At 27.3% G+C, this 13,822-nt stretch overlaps 4 protein-coding genes across 6 annotated transcripts; 2 read left to right on the forward strand and 2 right to left on the reverse strand.

Annotated features, from left to right (window-relative positions):
* The first annotated feature begins 30 nt into the window (after positions 1-30).
* LOC126920146 (transmembrane protein 214-A) lies at positions 31-4,056 on the forward strand. Its single transcript, XM_050730126.1, has 9 exons — positions 31-250; positions 470-666; positions 750-1,433; positions 1,511-1,721; positions 1,811-1,950; positions 2,689-2,815; positions 2,947-3,203; positions 3,266-3,417; positions 3,479-4,056. Exons 1-9 carry the CDS (start codon positions 124-126, stop codon positions 3,603-3,605), a joined length of 2,022 nt encoding a protein of 673 aa, XP_050586083.1. The 5' UTR covers positions 31-123; the 3' UTR covers positions 3,606-4,056.
* LOC126920170 (deoxyribonuclease TATDN1) lies at positions 3,651-6,523 on the reverse strand. The gene is made up of 5 exons (XM_050730174.1): positions 6,202-6,523; positions 5,867-6,046; positions 5,035-5,428; positions 4,766-4,969; positions 3,651-4,615 (listed from the first exon to the last, which is right to left on the reverse strand). The coding sequence occupies exons 1-5, from the start codon at positions 6,239-6,241 to the stop codon at positions 4,510-4,512; spliced, it is 924 nt and encodes a 307-aa protein (XP_050586131.1). The 5' UTR covers positions 6,242-6,523; the 3' UTR covers positions 3,651-4,509.
* A 136-nt stretch (positions 6,524-6,659) lies between these two features.
* On the reverse strand, positions 6,660-8,794 carry LOC126920153 (dolichyl-diphosphooligosaccharide--protein glycosyltransferase subunit 1). The gene has a single exon (XM_050730139.1). It carries the CDS (start codon positions 8,663-8,665, stop codon positions 6,839-6,841), a length of 1,827 nt encoding a protein of 608 aa, XP_050586096.1. The 5' UTR covers positions 8,666-8,794; the 3' UTR covers positions 6,660-6,838.
* Positions 8,795-8,968: 174 nt separating this feature from the next.
* LOC126920143 (ATP-dependent RNA helicase DHX30-like) lies at positions 8,969-13,570 on the forward strand. Of its 3 annotated transcripts, XM_050730122.1 has the most exons (13): positions 8,969-9,208; positions 9,279-9,405; positions 9,488-9,535; positions 9,679-9,739; positions 9,855-10,246; positions 10,323-10,510; positions 10,579-11,562; positions 11,642-11,983; positions 12,104-12,351; positions 12,468-12,672; positions 12,752-12,941; positions 13,006-13,091; positions 13,161-13,570. In XM_050730122.1, exons 1-13 carry the CDS (start codon positions 9,177-9,179, stop codon positions 13,426-13,428), a joined length of 3,171 nt encoding a protein of 1,056 aa, XP_050586079.1. In that variant the 5' UTR covers positions 8,969-9,176; the 3' UTR covers positions 13,429-13,570. The 3 variants fall into 3 exon arrangements, with proteins under 3 accessions (XP_050586079.1, XP_050586080.1, XP_050586081.1); XM_050730123.1 differs by lacking the exon at positions 8,969-9,208 and having other exon boundaries at positions 9,314-9,405; positions 9,638-9,739; XM_050730124.1 differs by lacking the exons at positions 8,969-9,208; positions 9,279-9,405; positions 9,679-9,739 and having other exon boundaries at positions 9,513-9,535.
* The last annotated feature ends 252 nt before the right edge of the window (positions 13,571-13,822 follow it).

The following is a 13,822-nucleotide window of genomic DNA, read 5'->3' on the forward strand; positions in this document are numbered from 1 at the left end:
CGCATGCGCGACCACGTACCTACGATATACGGACAGCAACATAACTACCAACTGCCAACAAACACTTCAGTACCTTTTAATAGCATTATTAGCTATCCATTTGTTTATTGCATTTATAGCATTATGTCGTCTGGTGGATGGGAAATAGTTGGAAGAAATAAGAAAGACAAAAGCAATGGCAAGATCAATAAACTTACAAAAGTAGAAAAAAAGAAATTTATCGAAAATGTACCAAAAGTGGAAGATTTTCGTAAGTGTCTCTACTCGACTTTGTATAAAATTGTTATCACTTTTATTTGCTACTACTAATAAAAATTCTTAAAATTTATATTAAACACTTTTATTCAAATAAAATGTTATTGTAAAATTTGCATTATATATACCTTCAAAAATAAAGTTTCTAGATGAAAATATGTTTATTGCATTATACAGATGAAAGTATGTTAGTTCAAAACTTATCTTTTTTCAGTTCCCTTAAGTCAAGTAAAAACATTATATGATAATTTGGATAATAACAAGGAAAATAAAAAGCCGTCAAAGGAGAAAGAAAATAAAATGAAAGAGAATGAAGAGAAAAAGAAACAACAGAAACAGCAACAATCTGAGAAAAGGAAGCAAGAACCAAAGGAAAAACCTCCAAAGTCTATAAAAGATGCATTAAATGCGGTATATATATATACTTTTAAAAAATGTTCTTTTTGTATAATTTACAGATAAGTTTATTGATATTGAAATATCATTTCCAACAGATTAATGCAGAAGAGCTTCGAAATATTTTTACTAGTAGTCAAACTAAATTTCCTGAAGCTCCATTAATTTGGTTAAAAGATCTTGCTGCCTTCCTTAATATAAAAATACCTGTTGATAAAGAAGATGCAGTCTTTTCTGGGAAGCCTAAAGACTATCCTTTAAGTATAGTACCTAAAACAATTTCTTCCACATTAGAAAAAGCAATTGATATGGCAGGCAAACAAACAGCCCAACTTTTTTATGAAAATACTCTTACTACAATGGCTACTGATATGGTTAAAGGATCACCTGCTGTGGGTCACAAAATATTTTTACAACTTCTAGCACGTATTAATCCTGAAATGACAATTGCTAACATTTCTAAATTGATCCGTGTAAAAAATTCCTATCAAAATAGAAAAAATATTGGTCTTTCTTTATTGTGGGCAATCTCACAAGCTGGTAGAAGAAACTTAATTGTGGGTTTAAAAGTATGGCATGAAGTAATGTCTCCTATGTTAGAGACAAAGAGTTACTGTAGTTATGTAGCACAAATTTTGAATGATCTCGTATTTGGGCATGACATCTGTTATGATCTTAAACCAGAACTTTATCTTGACATTATAGAAGATACATATTCTGGGAAATTTAATATTCCTGTTTCTGTAAGCAGGGAGATCGATAACAGCATTGAAAAATTAAGAGTAGGTATTTGAGTGTTATATTAATACAAAACACCATTTTAGTATGAAATAGACATAATTTTTTTTATTCTTTTTAGTCAATAATGTTTAAAAATAAGAATATAAGTTATGTGAAGCTATTTGAATTGTTAATTACAAAAGTTACACAGAAGATAGATACAAACTATAGGGATGAATTAATCAAAGCACTTGTGAATTGTTTGGCTACAGATCCATTTTGTTTCTTTGTGTGGAGGTCTGTTTATGCCAAAAATGTATATCAATCTTATTTGATTTTAATGCATATTGGTAAGAGTAATGATTTAACTTTATAGTTGATATATATATATATATATATGATGGATTTATTAAATTTAATTTCATTTAATTTTTTTTAGATGCTAAATGGCATGATTTGCACATAACATTAGAAACAAAATGTTTAAAAGAAACATGTATAGAATTTCAGACAATTAATGAAAGGTGGAAAAAAGGCAAAGATGAAGGTCTTGCTAATAATTGTAGTAAGATATGCAAGGTAAATTTAAATATTTGTTTTTGTATTAAATATATATATTTAATATTTATATAAAAATAATACTTTTTACCGAAATTAGAATGTTTTATACGCATTGTGTGTGACAAATGTCTTGAAATACGGAAATAATCCACGTAACATTTGATTATTGTATTCATGCCTTATATATACGTATACACACGTATATGCGCAAAGCATGAGTGTCAGCAGAATACTACGTAACGTATAAATCGCGTGTAGGCTAATTGCCTGTTTGCGAACGAGGAAAGACGTTTAAATACCTGTATAATTTTCCAGCAATAACCTGCAAAATTTGCATTTGAGCTTGTTTTTATTTTGAAAAATCGTGAGTGTAATATTTGAATGATTTTGAGAAATCTGAATTTTAAATATAGTGTAGGTTAGGTACGTTTGTTTTTTCGGAAGGGGACTATCGATCGCATATTGTCCCTTCAGTATCGCTACTGGCGACATTAACATCATTCGTCGCGTCATTCCTTTTTTGTACAAAGATACATAGTACAGACAATATTTTAGAATAAATAATTTAGAAAATATTTTCATTTCTTCATCAACTCTGTGAATAAAAAGTACGTATTCAGAAATTAAATTCATTTACATATATACATCTGTAATAAGATAGCTCTTTTGATAATTGATATTGACCTTTAGACTCGTTATATTAAGTGGTAAATAAGTTAACATGTAATACATTGTTTTATTACACTTTTATTACAGGCTTTATTACTAAAAATGACAGCTTCTGCTAATAAGAAATATTCCTGGAAAAAGGGAATTATTTTGTTATTACTTCTTATTAGTGCCATCCTTGCTTATGATATATACAAACATGATGATTTTAAAGGTAAATATATATATATATATGTACATACATACAATATACGTACATATTTATGTACAAAAAAAGAAATATTCAGTCTGTTTGAAATATTATTTAAGTATATTAATTTTTATATTTATAATATATCTTTTTAGTAAATAAGTTTTTAAAAAGAACTGGATTAGTTGCCTATGGACAACAGTCATGGATTGTAGTGCAAGAATATTCCACTAAAGCACTTGAATTTATAGAAGATACTTCACCACAACATTATAAAACAATTGTTGAAACATGTAAACCTTATATTAAATTAGCAGGAGATGCTTATCTTTTAATGAAACATCTTTCTCTTAAAGTTTATGGTAATATTGCAGAATATATTGGAAGAAATGGTCCACTGATTGTACAAACAGTAAGTCTTAATGATTTCAATATATAAGTTGTAGATACTGTGAGTAAATACTTGCTTTATAGATAGAGTATTATGTCCCGGGAATGTTGGATGAAATTAAATTACGAAGTAATCAAGGTTTAGAATATGTAAAACTTTATTCAAATTTATGTGTGGAGAAGTTGAATGAACGCTCAACTGCAACACTTCAATGGCTAGAACATAATGTCTTTGTGTAAGTACATAAAAAGTTTTTGAAGTATGAAGAGTTATACTTTATAATATTATGTTTTTAGTGGAAAATTAAGCCCAGAAAATTTGCAAAATTATGCCTCAAAAGCTATTGACACCACACAGACATTAGCGAGTCAAACTTATGATTGGGTGTATGAAAAGGTGCAAACACTTTCTAAAGTTCCATGAATGAAATTTATTAAAAGTTGCATACCGATTTTTTTCGGTGATCAAAAAAATCTCCTTTCATACCTCTGCATTTAGTTCTACAATTCCAAACTTGATATTATACATTTCCAAATATATTGTGACGGCGATTTTACCTGTGATATTTGAAAAATGTATCATACCATTAAGTATGATATTAAGATCCATAAATTTAATGAAAATGTCAGTTTCTTTTTAAGTTACTATTGTCAAAATAATTATTAAAGTAATATATAGACTACACTATATGTATGTAGTACCAAACTTAAAACCTCTTATTTGTATATTCATTAATATATTTTCATTTAATGTTTCTAATATGGTGTTGAATAATAATATAATAACAAGTTGATTTATAAATCGGACAATGTATTAAATAAAATTACTTTTTGGTATTATCATTTTTTTACAAAAATAAAGCTGGATTATTATAGATTATTGTTGATTTTATAGTACATGTAAAATATTAACTTAATGTCATTGGATACAGCAATAATAATAATAATATTCATAGGACATATAGAATAATGTTGATAAATATATGTATAGTAATATAATTATTATTATAATTATATAATAGCGCTAATCATGCAACTCTAATGGTGATGATTATAGTGACAATGATAAATTTAACAAAAAAGGAGAAACAAATATTAAAGTTTTATATGGAAAGAGATCAGTGGAATGTGATACTCGTCACATCCATAGAACTATGTGTGTAAAAATGTATTTCATTTCCTTCCTTTTCAGAAATGATTTTAGTAGAAATTATGTTTATTTTTTTTTTATATAATTTCACAGCATTTTTCCCTGATTATATGTATGAGCGTGCAATACTAAAACGCACACTGATTATGAAGTTAATGTTTCAGTTTGAATTACTGTGTTAAAGTTCATGAGGAAAAAAGACTTTCATTGTATTTTTATATATTTGGTTGCATAAATATTCCTCTTCTTCGTCTCTAATTCGCGCAAGTACTTCCAAAATTTGGCTGTAAAGAGAAATCAAATAATAATATATATTTCATCCCATAATTAAAACCTTTTTGCTTTTTAACAAGTATGCAACGTAAATATAATTTAATTATAATTATATCACAATCATTGCAAATTTTAATTTAAAAATTGATCAATATATTTACACTATGGTACATGGTTCGTTTCTTCCTTTGACCATTTTATCAGATTGCCACTTTTCCTTTTTAATGGATGGAAAATGAGTAATAACATCTTTTGCAGAAGCATGTGTAGGCCTTATCTCACACCATGGACAATCAGTTTCTATCATCAATTTATCTGATGGTATAGTTGTAACAGCGAAAAGGTTTTCTTCTGTTTTTAGAGAACTATAAATAACATCACGTGTGTTAATTATTTGATATAGAATAAATATGTTACTTATTTAACATACCATCCATTGATACCAATGTACAACCCCATTTGTAAAATGGAATTAGCTTCTTCTGGGTTACCATCAAAAGAGTGTACAACACCAGCTGTTAATGTATCTTTATGTTTTCTTAAAATTCTTACAAAATCTTCACTAGCATTACGGCAATGTAGAAACATTGGTAACTTTAAAGTGGAACATAAAGATAATTGCATTTCAAAATATTTCTTTTGAATATCTTTGGAGCAAAATTGCAGCCTATCATAGTCTAGTCCCATTTCACCAATAGCAACAACTTTATCTTTATTGTCTGCGGCTAGATCCGATAGTGATTTGAGATATGCTTCTGGGTTGCCACTTTCTTCAAATTCATTACAGCGTGTTGGATGACAACCAACTGTAGAAAATAGTCGCTCTGAAATATATGTAACAGTCAATATATAAATAAATTCAATAAAAGAGAAAAGATAATAATATAATATGTACCTAGGTATTTCCATTGACATGCATTTTGTTGTTGTAGTTAGAGAATAGAATCACAACACCATTGCATCTCTCTTTCACTGGTTTCTTCATATGCAATGATTGTATTGCAGTCTAACAATAAGAAATAAACAGTAGCTGTACATTATAGCAATAAGTCTTTACCCTCACAGTTGAAAGCCTGTAAGGTGCATAAAATGTTAATTGTACCAAAATCATTGTACTTGTTTCTAAAACATTAATATCTCTACATAAAAAATAGAATTTGAAAATTATAAAATATAGCTGCCTGTGATAGAGAGACGCGACAGTACACCAAGTTATACTTAATTAATATTATGTTTTCATTATTTATACAAAAGCATCTCACCATCTGTTCGTGCTATTTCAAGAGCCTTTTTGCTTTCTTCTATATTACCGGCAGTGATTATAATTTTTGAAATATTATTACTCCAACTTCGTTCTAAAACTTTATTCAAATCTGGTAGATGTTTTTGTGATCCATGATAAATTCCTTGATACATAGGATCTGTCAAATTGGCCCCGATGTCTGCATTAAAATTAACAACGGTAGAATATATTATTTGTTAAAGTATAACCTTTTTATAAATATTTCCCAAAAAGACACAAAGATACACTGTAGTTCATGCATAAACGTCGATTATTAAAATGTTAATGCGATTACTGAGTAAAGAATTTAATTACCTATAAATTTTCTTAAATTACTCATTCTACTACCGAGCATTCAACCTATCAGTGAAATGACAGTTTTCTTAAACACGATGCTGTCTGAAAGGTTAGCAGGTGTCTTATTTAACCGGCGTTGTATACATACTAACATATGAGTGGATATTTGACATGCTATGAAAATAGAAATTATATTTTTTTGTCATTTATTGTACATGCAATGAATTTAAGTACAATTATATTTTGTGAAAATCAATGTAATTTTTATTGGAGGTACTTTACATTATTTTCTATTCTCATTTCAGCATAGCAAGTATATGTATTTTGTACTTATAGTATACTAAATACTTTCATATATTGTGTCTCTGTAATCCTTTATAAAGAATTACAGACATAAATCCTCTACTTCGAAGTAGCGACTTAAAATATACGTCATTATTATATCATAACTAAATGGATAATAAAAATATAAAATGTATAATTTATAATATATATTTATTACAAATTATGTTTATTACAATTTTTTTATTACAAATTTTAATTCATTGCAAAGGAAACGTTCTTTCAATTTATTATTATAACCTATTTAAATTATTTTTATTGAGTCTCTTGTTCTCAAATATTTTTTTAACTGAAAGTATTCAGGAAAATGTTATTACTGTAGTGATTTTATGATAGAGTTTATTTTTTCAACACATTCTTCTTTTTTCTTTGTAATAGCTGTTTCTGCTTCTACAAATTGTTGACGTCCTATCTTGCCTGGTACTAATTTGTCTACATACAATGCTTGTTGTTGATTATAAAATTCTTTTAAAGTTCTATCATATTTCTGTAATTCTTGAATACGATCATATACATCTCCTGATTCTCCTTTCAAGCGTTGTGCAATTTCAGTAATAGAACTGGTTGCACTCTTATATTCTTGATTAATACCTTTTACTACAGATAGAAATGCATTAGTATCTTTGTTCGTTTTAAGATATGCTAATTGATCATCTAGTTCATTGTAAGAAGTTACTCTACGATCTTGTGCAGCTAAGATCTTTTCACACTGCCCAGCAATTCTTAATTTACTTTCTGAAACTTCATCTTTGTCAATTGAAAAATCAAGTCTTACATAAGTAATTACTAATAAAAATAATAAATATAAAGCTGCAGCTACAAGCAATGGTTCTTGTAACATCAATATACGTGGAAACGTATATTTTAGTTTAAAATTCTGAATATGATTCTCAACTAAATTCTTCTTAGTAACAGAAATTACTGGACGACCAGTAGTGTCTAAGTATGTGTAATGAAGAGAATCTGGCAAACGTGTTGCAGAATATGGAAGGCTTAATTCAATATTCTTGGAACCTTCTGGCAAGATAATTTTTACAATTAATTCATCTACAATCATATCATCAAAAACATGATCCAACAATCTCATTTCTAAAGTATATAGATCTCCAGAATGGAATAAATACTCATAGCTAGGTACATTATATCCAACTATATATTTAGTTTTCCAACCACCAAACAGTGGAAATCTTGGGCGAAGATTTAGTTCTACTGAATCCTTTTTAATACGAGTATGTGATGTTGAAATGTTACCAATTTCATCTCTATAGTAAATATCAGAGGCAGCTGCAGGTAAAATGGTATCGAAACTTTGAATACTAGCTTCCCATGATTTTGGTTCTCTGGCAAATTCATATCGTGAAAATGAGCCTTTTAGTAATGCTCCAGTATGTAATAAGTCAATATGTTCTTCTACTGCTATATTACCCCAGTGTGATATTTCAATATTCCTTTCAAGTCTGGTAACTGTGAGGAATTTATTATTATTTTCAAAGTGTATGTTTAATTCTTCATAAGAAAATGGAGAAAGTTTCTCATATGGACCATATGTGATAAATGCATCACTCTGCGAAACAGGTTTAAATTTAGTGTAGCTCTCAATATTATTTGATGGTAAAGATACAGTAGTTGTTTGTTTCATTATGCTATATGGTGCATAAAGATAAATATTTCCTATATATTTTACTAATTGTTTTTCTTTTTGTGTGATCTCTTTAGGATGAGGTATAAGCTCATGAGCTAATATCCATTCAATTTCAACAGACACAGTTCTTCCAGGAGACAATGGGTCTTTTAATTCAATTTGATAGAAAATTTCATCTGGATAAGCATTTACCTTCACCTTGGTTAGCTTTAATTCAACTCGTATAGGTTCTCTATAAGCTGCTATGTAACTAAGACTACTTTTTTGTTCAGGTTCCAGTGAAAAAAGGAAATTTCGCATGTGTCGATCTTTACTTCCATTTTCTAATGTAAGTCTAGTTGTAATTTTTGTTAATTGAGATTGCAAATCAATATGTTTTTCCACGTTCTTAAAATTCAAGTCGGGATCAATGGTGCTGGCAGTAGCGAAAGATTGGATATTTAATCCGAAAAGTAACACGATATTCCATAGCAATATAATTAAACTACGATTAATCATATTTTTCACGTAAGAATTTCTTTCAGCTCACTGTTGATTATCGTTTAACACTCTTAACTAACCGGTAAACGAGTTACAATCGGTATCATCATAGACGTGGCGTTTATCTAAAACCACGTATTACGTAGACACGAAACTCATATACGAATTATGCGATATACTTCAAGTATATCTATAATACATACATATCTCATACAGTTTTCTGAATCTTTACAAGTATAATTCAGATATAAATTGCAATGAATTTGCATTGTATATGAATTTCAAAATTATGACTTTTAAAAATATTTACATAAATCCTAAATACTTTAATAAAACAAAGTGATAAAACTGAAATATAATAAATCATATCGTAAATGTAATTTATAAGTATATATACTTATAACTATATTCGATGGTGAATTTAACTTTTTAAATTCTGTTATATTAGGTTATATTATTGTATTGCCATAAATACCAGTATTGTATAAAAATTGCTATTAAACTTAGGAAAGTGATTTTATCTGAAATCATGTTTAATTCAAGAAAATCTTTATGTAACCGGTAAGTAGTTCATAATATGACTTTAATCAGGCATATAACATTAATGATCGAAAATATTTTTGTTGAACAGTTTAATATTTTATTGTACAAACAAAATGTGTAGATCATATTTAAAAAAGTCTTATAACCATCAAACGTTTTATCGATGTTATAAAGGGGAATCAAAAATTAATGCACAATCTGATACATTTTATAATGTAAGTAGTTAATCAAATTTTGATTATACGAGGAATGCAAATCAGTCAGATCTAATGTCATTTTATTATTTTTTCATTGAAGTTCAATATCGATAAAACTAATCTTAGAGAAGTAAATAACTCTACACAGGTAAATATAACGTAATTATAATATGAAACATGTAATCATAATATGATATAGAAATTGTATAATTAAATATATAGCATACTATTTTTGTTATTATGAATGTAGCGTAGTATATAAACATATTAATAACAAAATTATCATAATAGAAACAGGAAGAACAAGATACAAATGTACCAAATTTTAATGATTATGCAGCTAGGAAAACAAGTAAGTATGGTAAAATAATATCAATTTCCTTTAATTAATGAATAATATACAAATGTATATTGTACAGATATTATATAAAATTAAGTTTCAATAATATTTTCATTTCAAATTTCAGGTCTTGAAAAAGTTCATCCATATCCTAAAAACGATCTTAACATTATCTATGAAGTTGTAAATAAAGAATTCAATAAGTTATGTATATCATATACATATTCAGTCATTCATTCAACAGAGAATATTAATAAAATGAAGTGTACCATTGATGTTGTATGGCCTTATGAAGCATCCTTTTGCAATATAGCATCAAGCAAAAAGAAAGCTGCACATGATGCAGCATTAATGTGTTTAAATTGGCTATATATGAATAGAAAAATTAAAAATTTGAAACCTGTATTATATGATTATAAAAGTATAGACAGCTTGCATAAATCTCAACAATTTGTTAATATTAATCTTTCACCAGAGTTCACAAGTAAAATACAATCTTTGATTGATACTTTTAATAATGTAAGGTTTATAAGTAACCAAAATGTTTGTTTAATACTTATAAATATCTTAATTTATTTATTATGATTATTTGTAGGAAGTAAAATCTATAATAACAATACCATGTGCTACCGAACTTAATGAAGACAATTCGAAAAAAGAATTGGAATGTAATCTTTCGTTAAATGATGATTTTGCTGAAATGCATAGTAGTGATTCAATAATGAATAAATCAATAAAAATAAGAAGCTATAAAGATATAGATTTGCCTATTGTTAATTATAAGTATGTATTTATATATCTATACATAACATTTATTATCAAATTATTTATTGCTTAAAAACTTCTTTTAGGGAAAAAATACTTAATGCTTTAGAAAATAACCAGGTTTTGATAATTAAAGGAGACACTGGTTGTGGCAAAAGTACCCAAGTTCCACAATTCATACTGGATAAATATATAGAACAGAATAAAATACACGAATGTAATATAGTTATGACACAACCTCGTAGAATATCAGCTATTTCTTTGGCTAAACGTGTTGCGATTGAAAGGGATGAAAAAATAGGCAACAGAATAGGTTATCATGTACGTTTTAATAATAAAATGCCAAGAACAAGTGGCTCAATTTTATATTGCACAACTGGCATACTCCTGCAAAAATTAAAACATAATCGTACATTAAAAGAAGTATCACACATAATTATAGATGAAGCTCATGAAAGAAGTCTACAAACAGATATGTTGCTAATGTTATTTAAAGATATGTTGGAACGCAATTCACATGTAAAACTTATAGTTATGTCTGCAAGTATAAACACAGATATATTTCAACAATACTTTTCCACCACAGTTATTGATGTCCTTGGAGGATTACATCATGTAAAAATGCATTTCTTGGATGATATTGATTTCTTAAATGAGAACTCGTCAAATCAGGATACTCCTATGAAAATAGAAATTCCTTTCAATAACATAGTGCATCTAATAAAATGGATTATTGAAACTAAACCACCTGGAGCTATTTTATGTTTTCTCCCAGGTTGGCAAGAAATTAAGAACTTACATAACATGCTCAAATATAAAATTAATAATTTATTAATATTACCACTTCATTCTAAAATACCAAATGATGACCAGCAAAAGGTTTTCAGACCAGCTCCTGATAATATTACAAAGATTATTTTAGCTACAGATATAGCTGAAACTAGTATTACCATCAAAGATATAAGATATGTTATAGATACTGCTGTTAAGAGAGAAGTAGGATGGAATAAACAGGAGTTTCTATCCAGTTTAGATTTTAGTCGAATATCACAAGCCAATATTTGTCAAAGGTAATTTTTATTTTATGCAATGTTGTGATTTTATTTTCAAAGAAAGAAAAGATTAAAATATAGTTTTATTAATATTTAGGAAAGGAAGAGCTGGACGTGTAAAATCTGGTGAAAGTTATCACTTAATTACTCGAAAACAATATAATAAATTAGATCAATATCCGAAACCAGAGATATTAAAAATTCCATTGGAAGAAGCAATTATTATTAGTAAAACATTATCTGATAAGAAAGCATCGGATTTCTTTAATAATATGATTGATCCACCGGATATGAATTCAATAATTTCTGCTGTAAATAATTTGAAAATTTCTGGCTTTCTCGATAAGGATGAAAATCTTACAAGTTTGGGCGAACGTGTTTCGTATATTTCGTTGCATCCGAAATTAAGTAAAGCAATAGTACTTTCCTGCGTTTTGCAGTACGTAAAAATTTACATTTTTGCTAGAAGATATCCTTATTTTTCCATGTATTTTATACTACATATTTATGTTTATATTTTTAAAAAGTTCTTGTTGTATATTTCAGTTTATTTTTTTAGGTGTTTTAATCCTGTGTTATCAATAATCACTGCATTTTCTTCTTTAAAACCTAGTCTTTCGTTAGAGGGAATATCAAGTTCCTATAGAGTTTTGAAAAAAAAAAAGTTGGAATTTCATGAAACAAGTGATCATATTGGTATATTAAAATATTTTCAGCATATAAAGTACAGTGATAATAATTCGTTATCTGCTGCCTTGCAGAATGCTAATGAAATTGAGTTTAAAAATATCCTTCGTATGGTACAAAGTAAGTCTGTTATACATATATATGAGGAAAAATAATAATAGGAATAACTATAAAATATAAATAAATAATAATAAATAATAATAATAATATTAGGAATAAATATTGTTTATTTGTAGAGCTGTTTTTGACATATCTAAATGATCTTACAAGGAGTGGAATGATTTCGGAGACATCTAATTTTGAATATTTGGATGCATATTCTGATAATAATGAATTGATTCGAGCAATCTTATTTGCTGCTACGAATCATTTGATAAAAAGAAATGCTTATGGATATAAAAACGGATGTTTCACAGAAAAAGCAAACACATTAATGGCTGAGTTAATATATTTTTTAAAAATGCACATAATTATAATATACAAGAAAGAGCTAAAATTTATATAGTTTTATGTTTTTTAGGACTAACAAAGTCATTAAAATTAAAAACGAGAGTGTAAATTACAATAGAAAAACATGGCCAAGTGAGCTTTTGACTTACATCCATAAGATGAACTTTGTTAAAAGACATTCTTGTATAGTTTCTGATACTAGTATGATATCACCATTATCGGTTCTATTATTCAGTGAAGCTGATGTTGAATGTGAAAAGGTATTCTTTTAAATATAACCGTTAATATATGTTTATACAATGCTAAATGCTATTTTTCTTACAGATACAAAACAATGTTTCCACCGAAGAAGAACAAATTTGTATTAGGATAAATAATATAAAGAATTTAAGTTTGTTGTGTAAACCCGAGTTCGTATTTCTATCTATATTTTTTACATGACCAACTTATCTTTTATTTTATACGTTGTTTTTTTCCAGAATCGCGGACATGCTATTACAACTTCGAAGTATATTGTGGAGTATCGTGCACTATATAATTAAATATGAAGGTAAAAATGATTACCAAGATAATCTAAAGTTAGTTCGATTATTTAAAGACAATTTAATGGTTTTAATTTCAAAAATGTTGACGGAATCGTCACGACATATTGACAATACATCAGATGCAAACGAAAATTTAAGAATAAAAAATGAGAAAAATTTAAACAACGAACATTTTTGTGACATCGTATCACAGAATCTTTAATTCTATGTTAATATTTAGAATAAAAAAAAAAACAATGGTTCATTTACAAATTTGTATATATTATCTACTTATATGTAAATATAAATAAATACATATAGTGATAATAAGAATATATAATATTAATATATAATTTTGACATTTACTTTAATGCTGTTCATTTTCTATCTGACATTTTTGTACATGTATAAACATAAATTTCTCTATGTGTGTTCTGTAAATCACAGTATAATCTTCGTTTTACAATAATTTATCTATAGTTATGTAAAAATTCAATAGAATTTGTATTTTATAAAATTTCATATAAACGTGTCGATATATTATTCTTTAGCAACCTAATATTTAATACTTACAATACTTACATTCTGTTTCGCTAAAATCCTAAAACCCTGCCAAC

The sequence above is a fragment of the Bombus affinis genome, chromosome 9, assembly GCF_024516045.1.
Source record: "Bombus affinis isolate iyBomAffi1 chromosome 9, iyBomAffi1.2, whole genome shotgun sequence".
NCBI classification, from domain to species: Eukaryota; Metazoa; Arthropoda; class Insecta; order Hymenoptera; family Apidae; genus Bombus; species Bombus affinis.

What these genes read in the sequence shown, in the direction of transcription:
- LOC126920146 (XM_050730126.1), top strand. Translation starts at nt 124, where the DNA reads ATGTCGTCTGGTGGATGGGAAATAGTTGGAAGAAATAAGAAAGACAAA. An exon ending in ACCAAAAGTGGAAGATTTTC is followed by an intron (nt 251 to 469) that starts GTAAGTGTCTCT and finishes ATCTTTTTTCAG; the next exon opens with TTCCCTTAAGTCAAGTAAAA. An exon ending in ACAGCATTGAAAAATTAAGA is followed by an intron (nt 1,434 to 1,510) that starts GTAGGTATTTGA and finishes TATTCTTTTTAG; the next exon opens with TCAATAATGTTTAAAAATAA.
- LOC126920170 (XM_050730174.1), bottom strand. Translation starts at nt 6,241, where the DNA reads ATGCTCGGTAGTAGAATGAGTAATTTAAGAAAATTTATAG. An exon ending in TAATTTAAGAAAATTTATAG is followed by an intron (nt 6,047 to 6,201) that starts GTAATTAAATTC and finishes ATTTTAATGCAG; the next exon opens with ACATCGGGGCCAATTTGACA. An exon ending in TGAAATAGCACGAACAGATG is followed by an intron (nt 5,429 to 5,866) that starts GTGAGATGCTTT and finishes CATATATTTCAG; the next exon opens with AGCGACTATTTTCTACAGTT.
- LOC126920153 (XM_050730139.1), bottom strand. Translation starts at nt 8,665, where the DNA reads ATGATTAATCGTAGTTTAATTATATTGCTATGGAATATCGTGTTACTT.
- LOC126920143 (XM_050730122.1), top strand. Translation starts at nt 9,177, where the DNA reads ATGTTTAATTCAAGAAAATCTTTATGTAACCG. An exon ending in TTATGCAGCTAGGAAAACAA is followed by an intron (nt 9,740 to 9,854) that starts GTAAGTATGGTA and finishes TTCAAATTTCAG; the next exon opens with GTCTTGAAAAAGTTCATCCA. An exon ending in AGTTTGTTGTGTAAACCCGA is followed by an intron (nt 13,092 to 13,160) that starts GTTCGTATTTCT and finishes GTTTTTTTCCAG; the next exon opens with AATCGCGGACATGCTATTAC.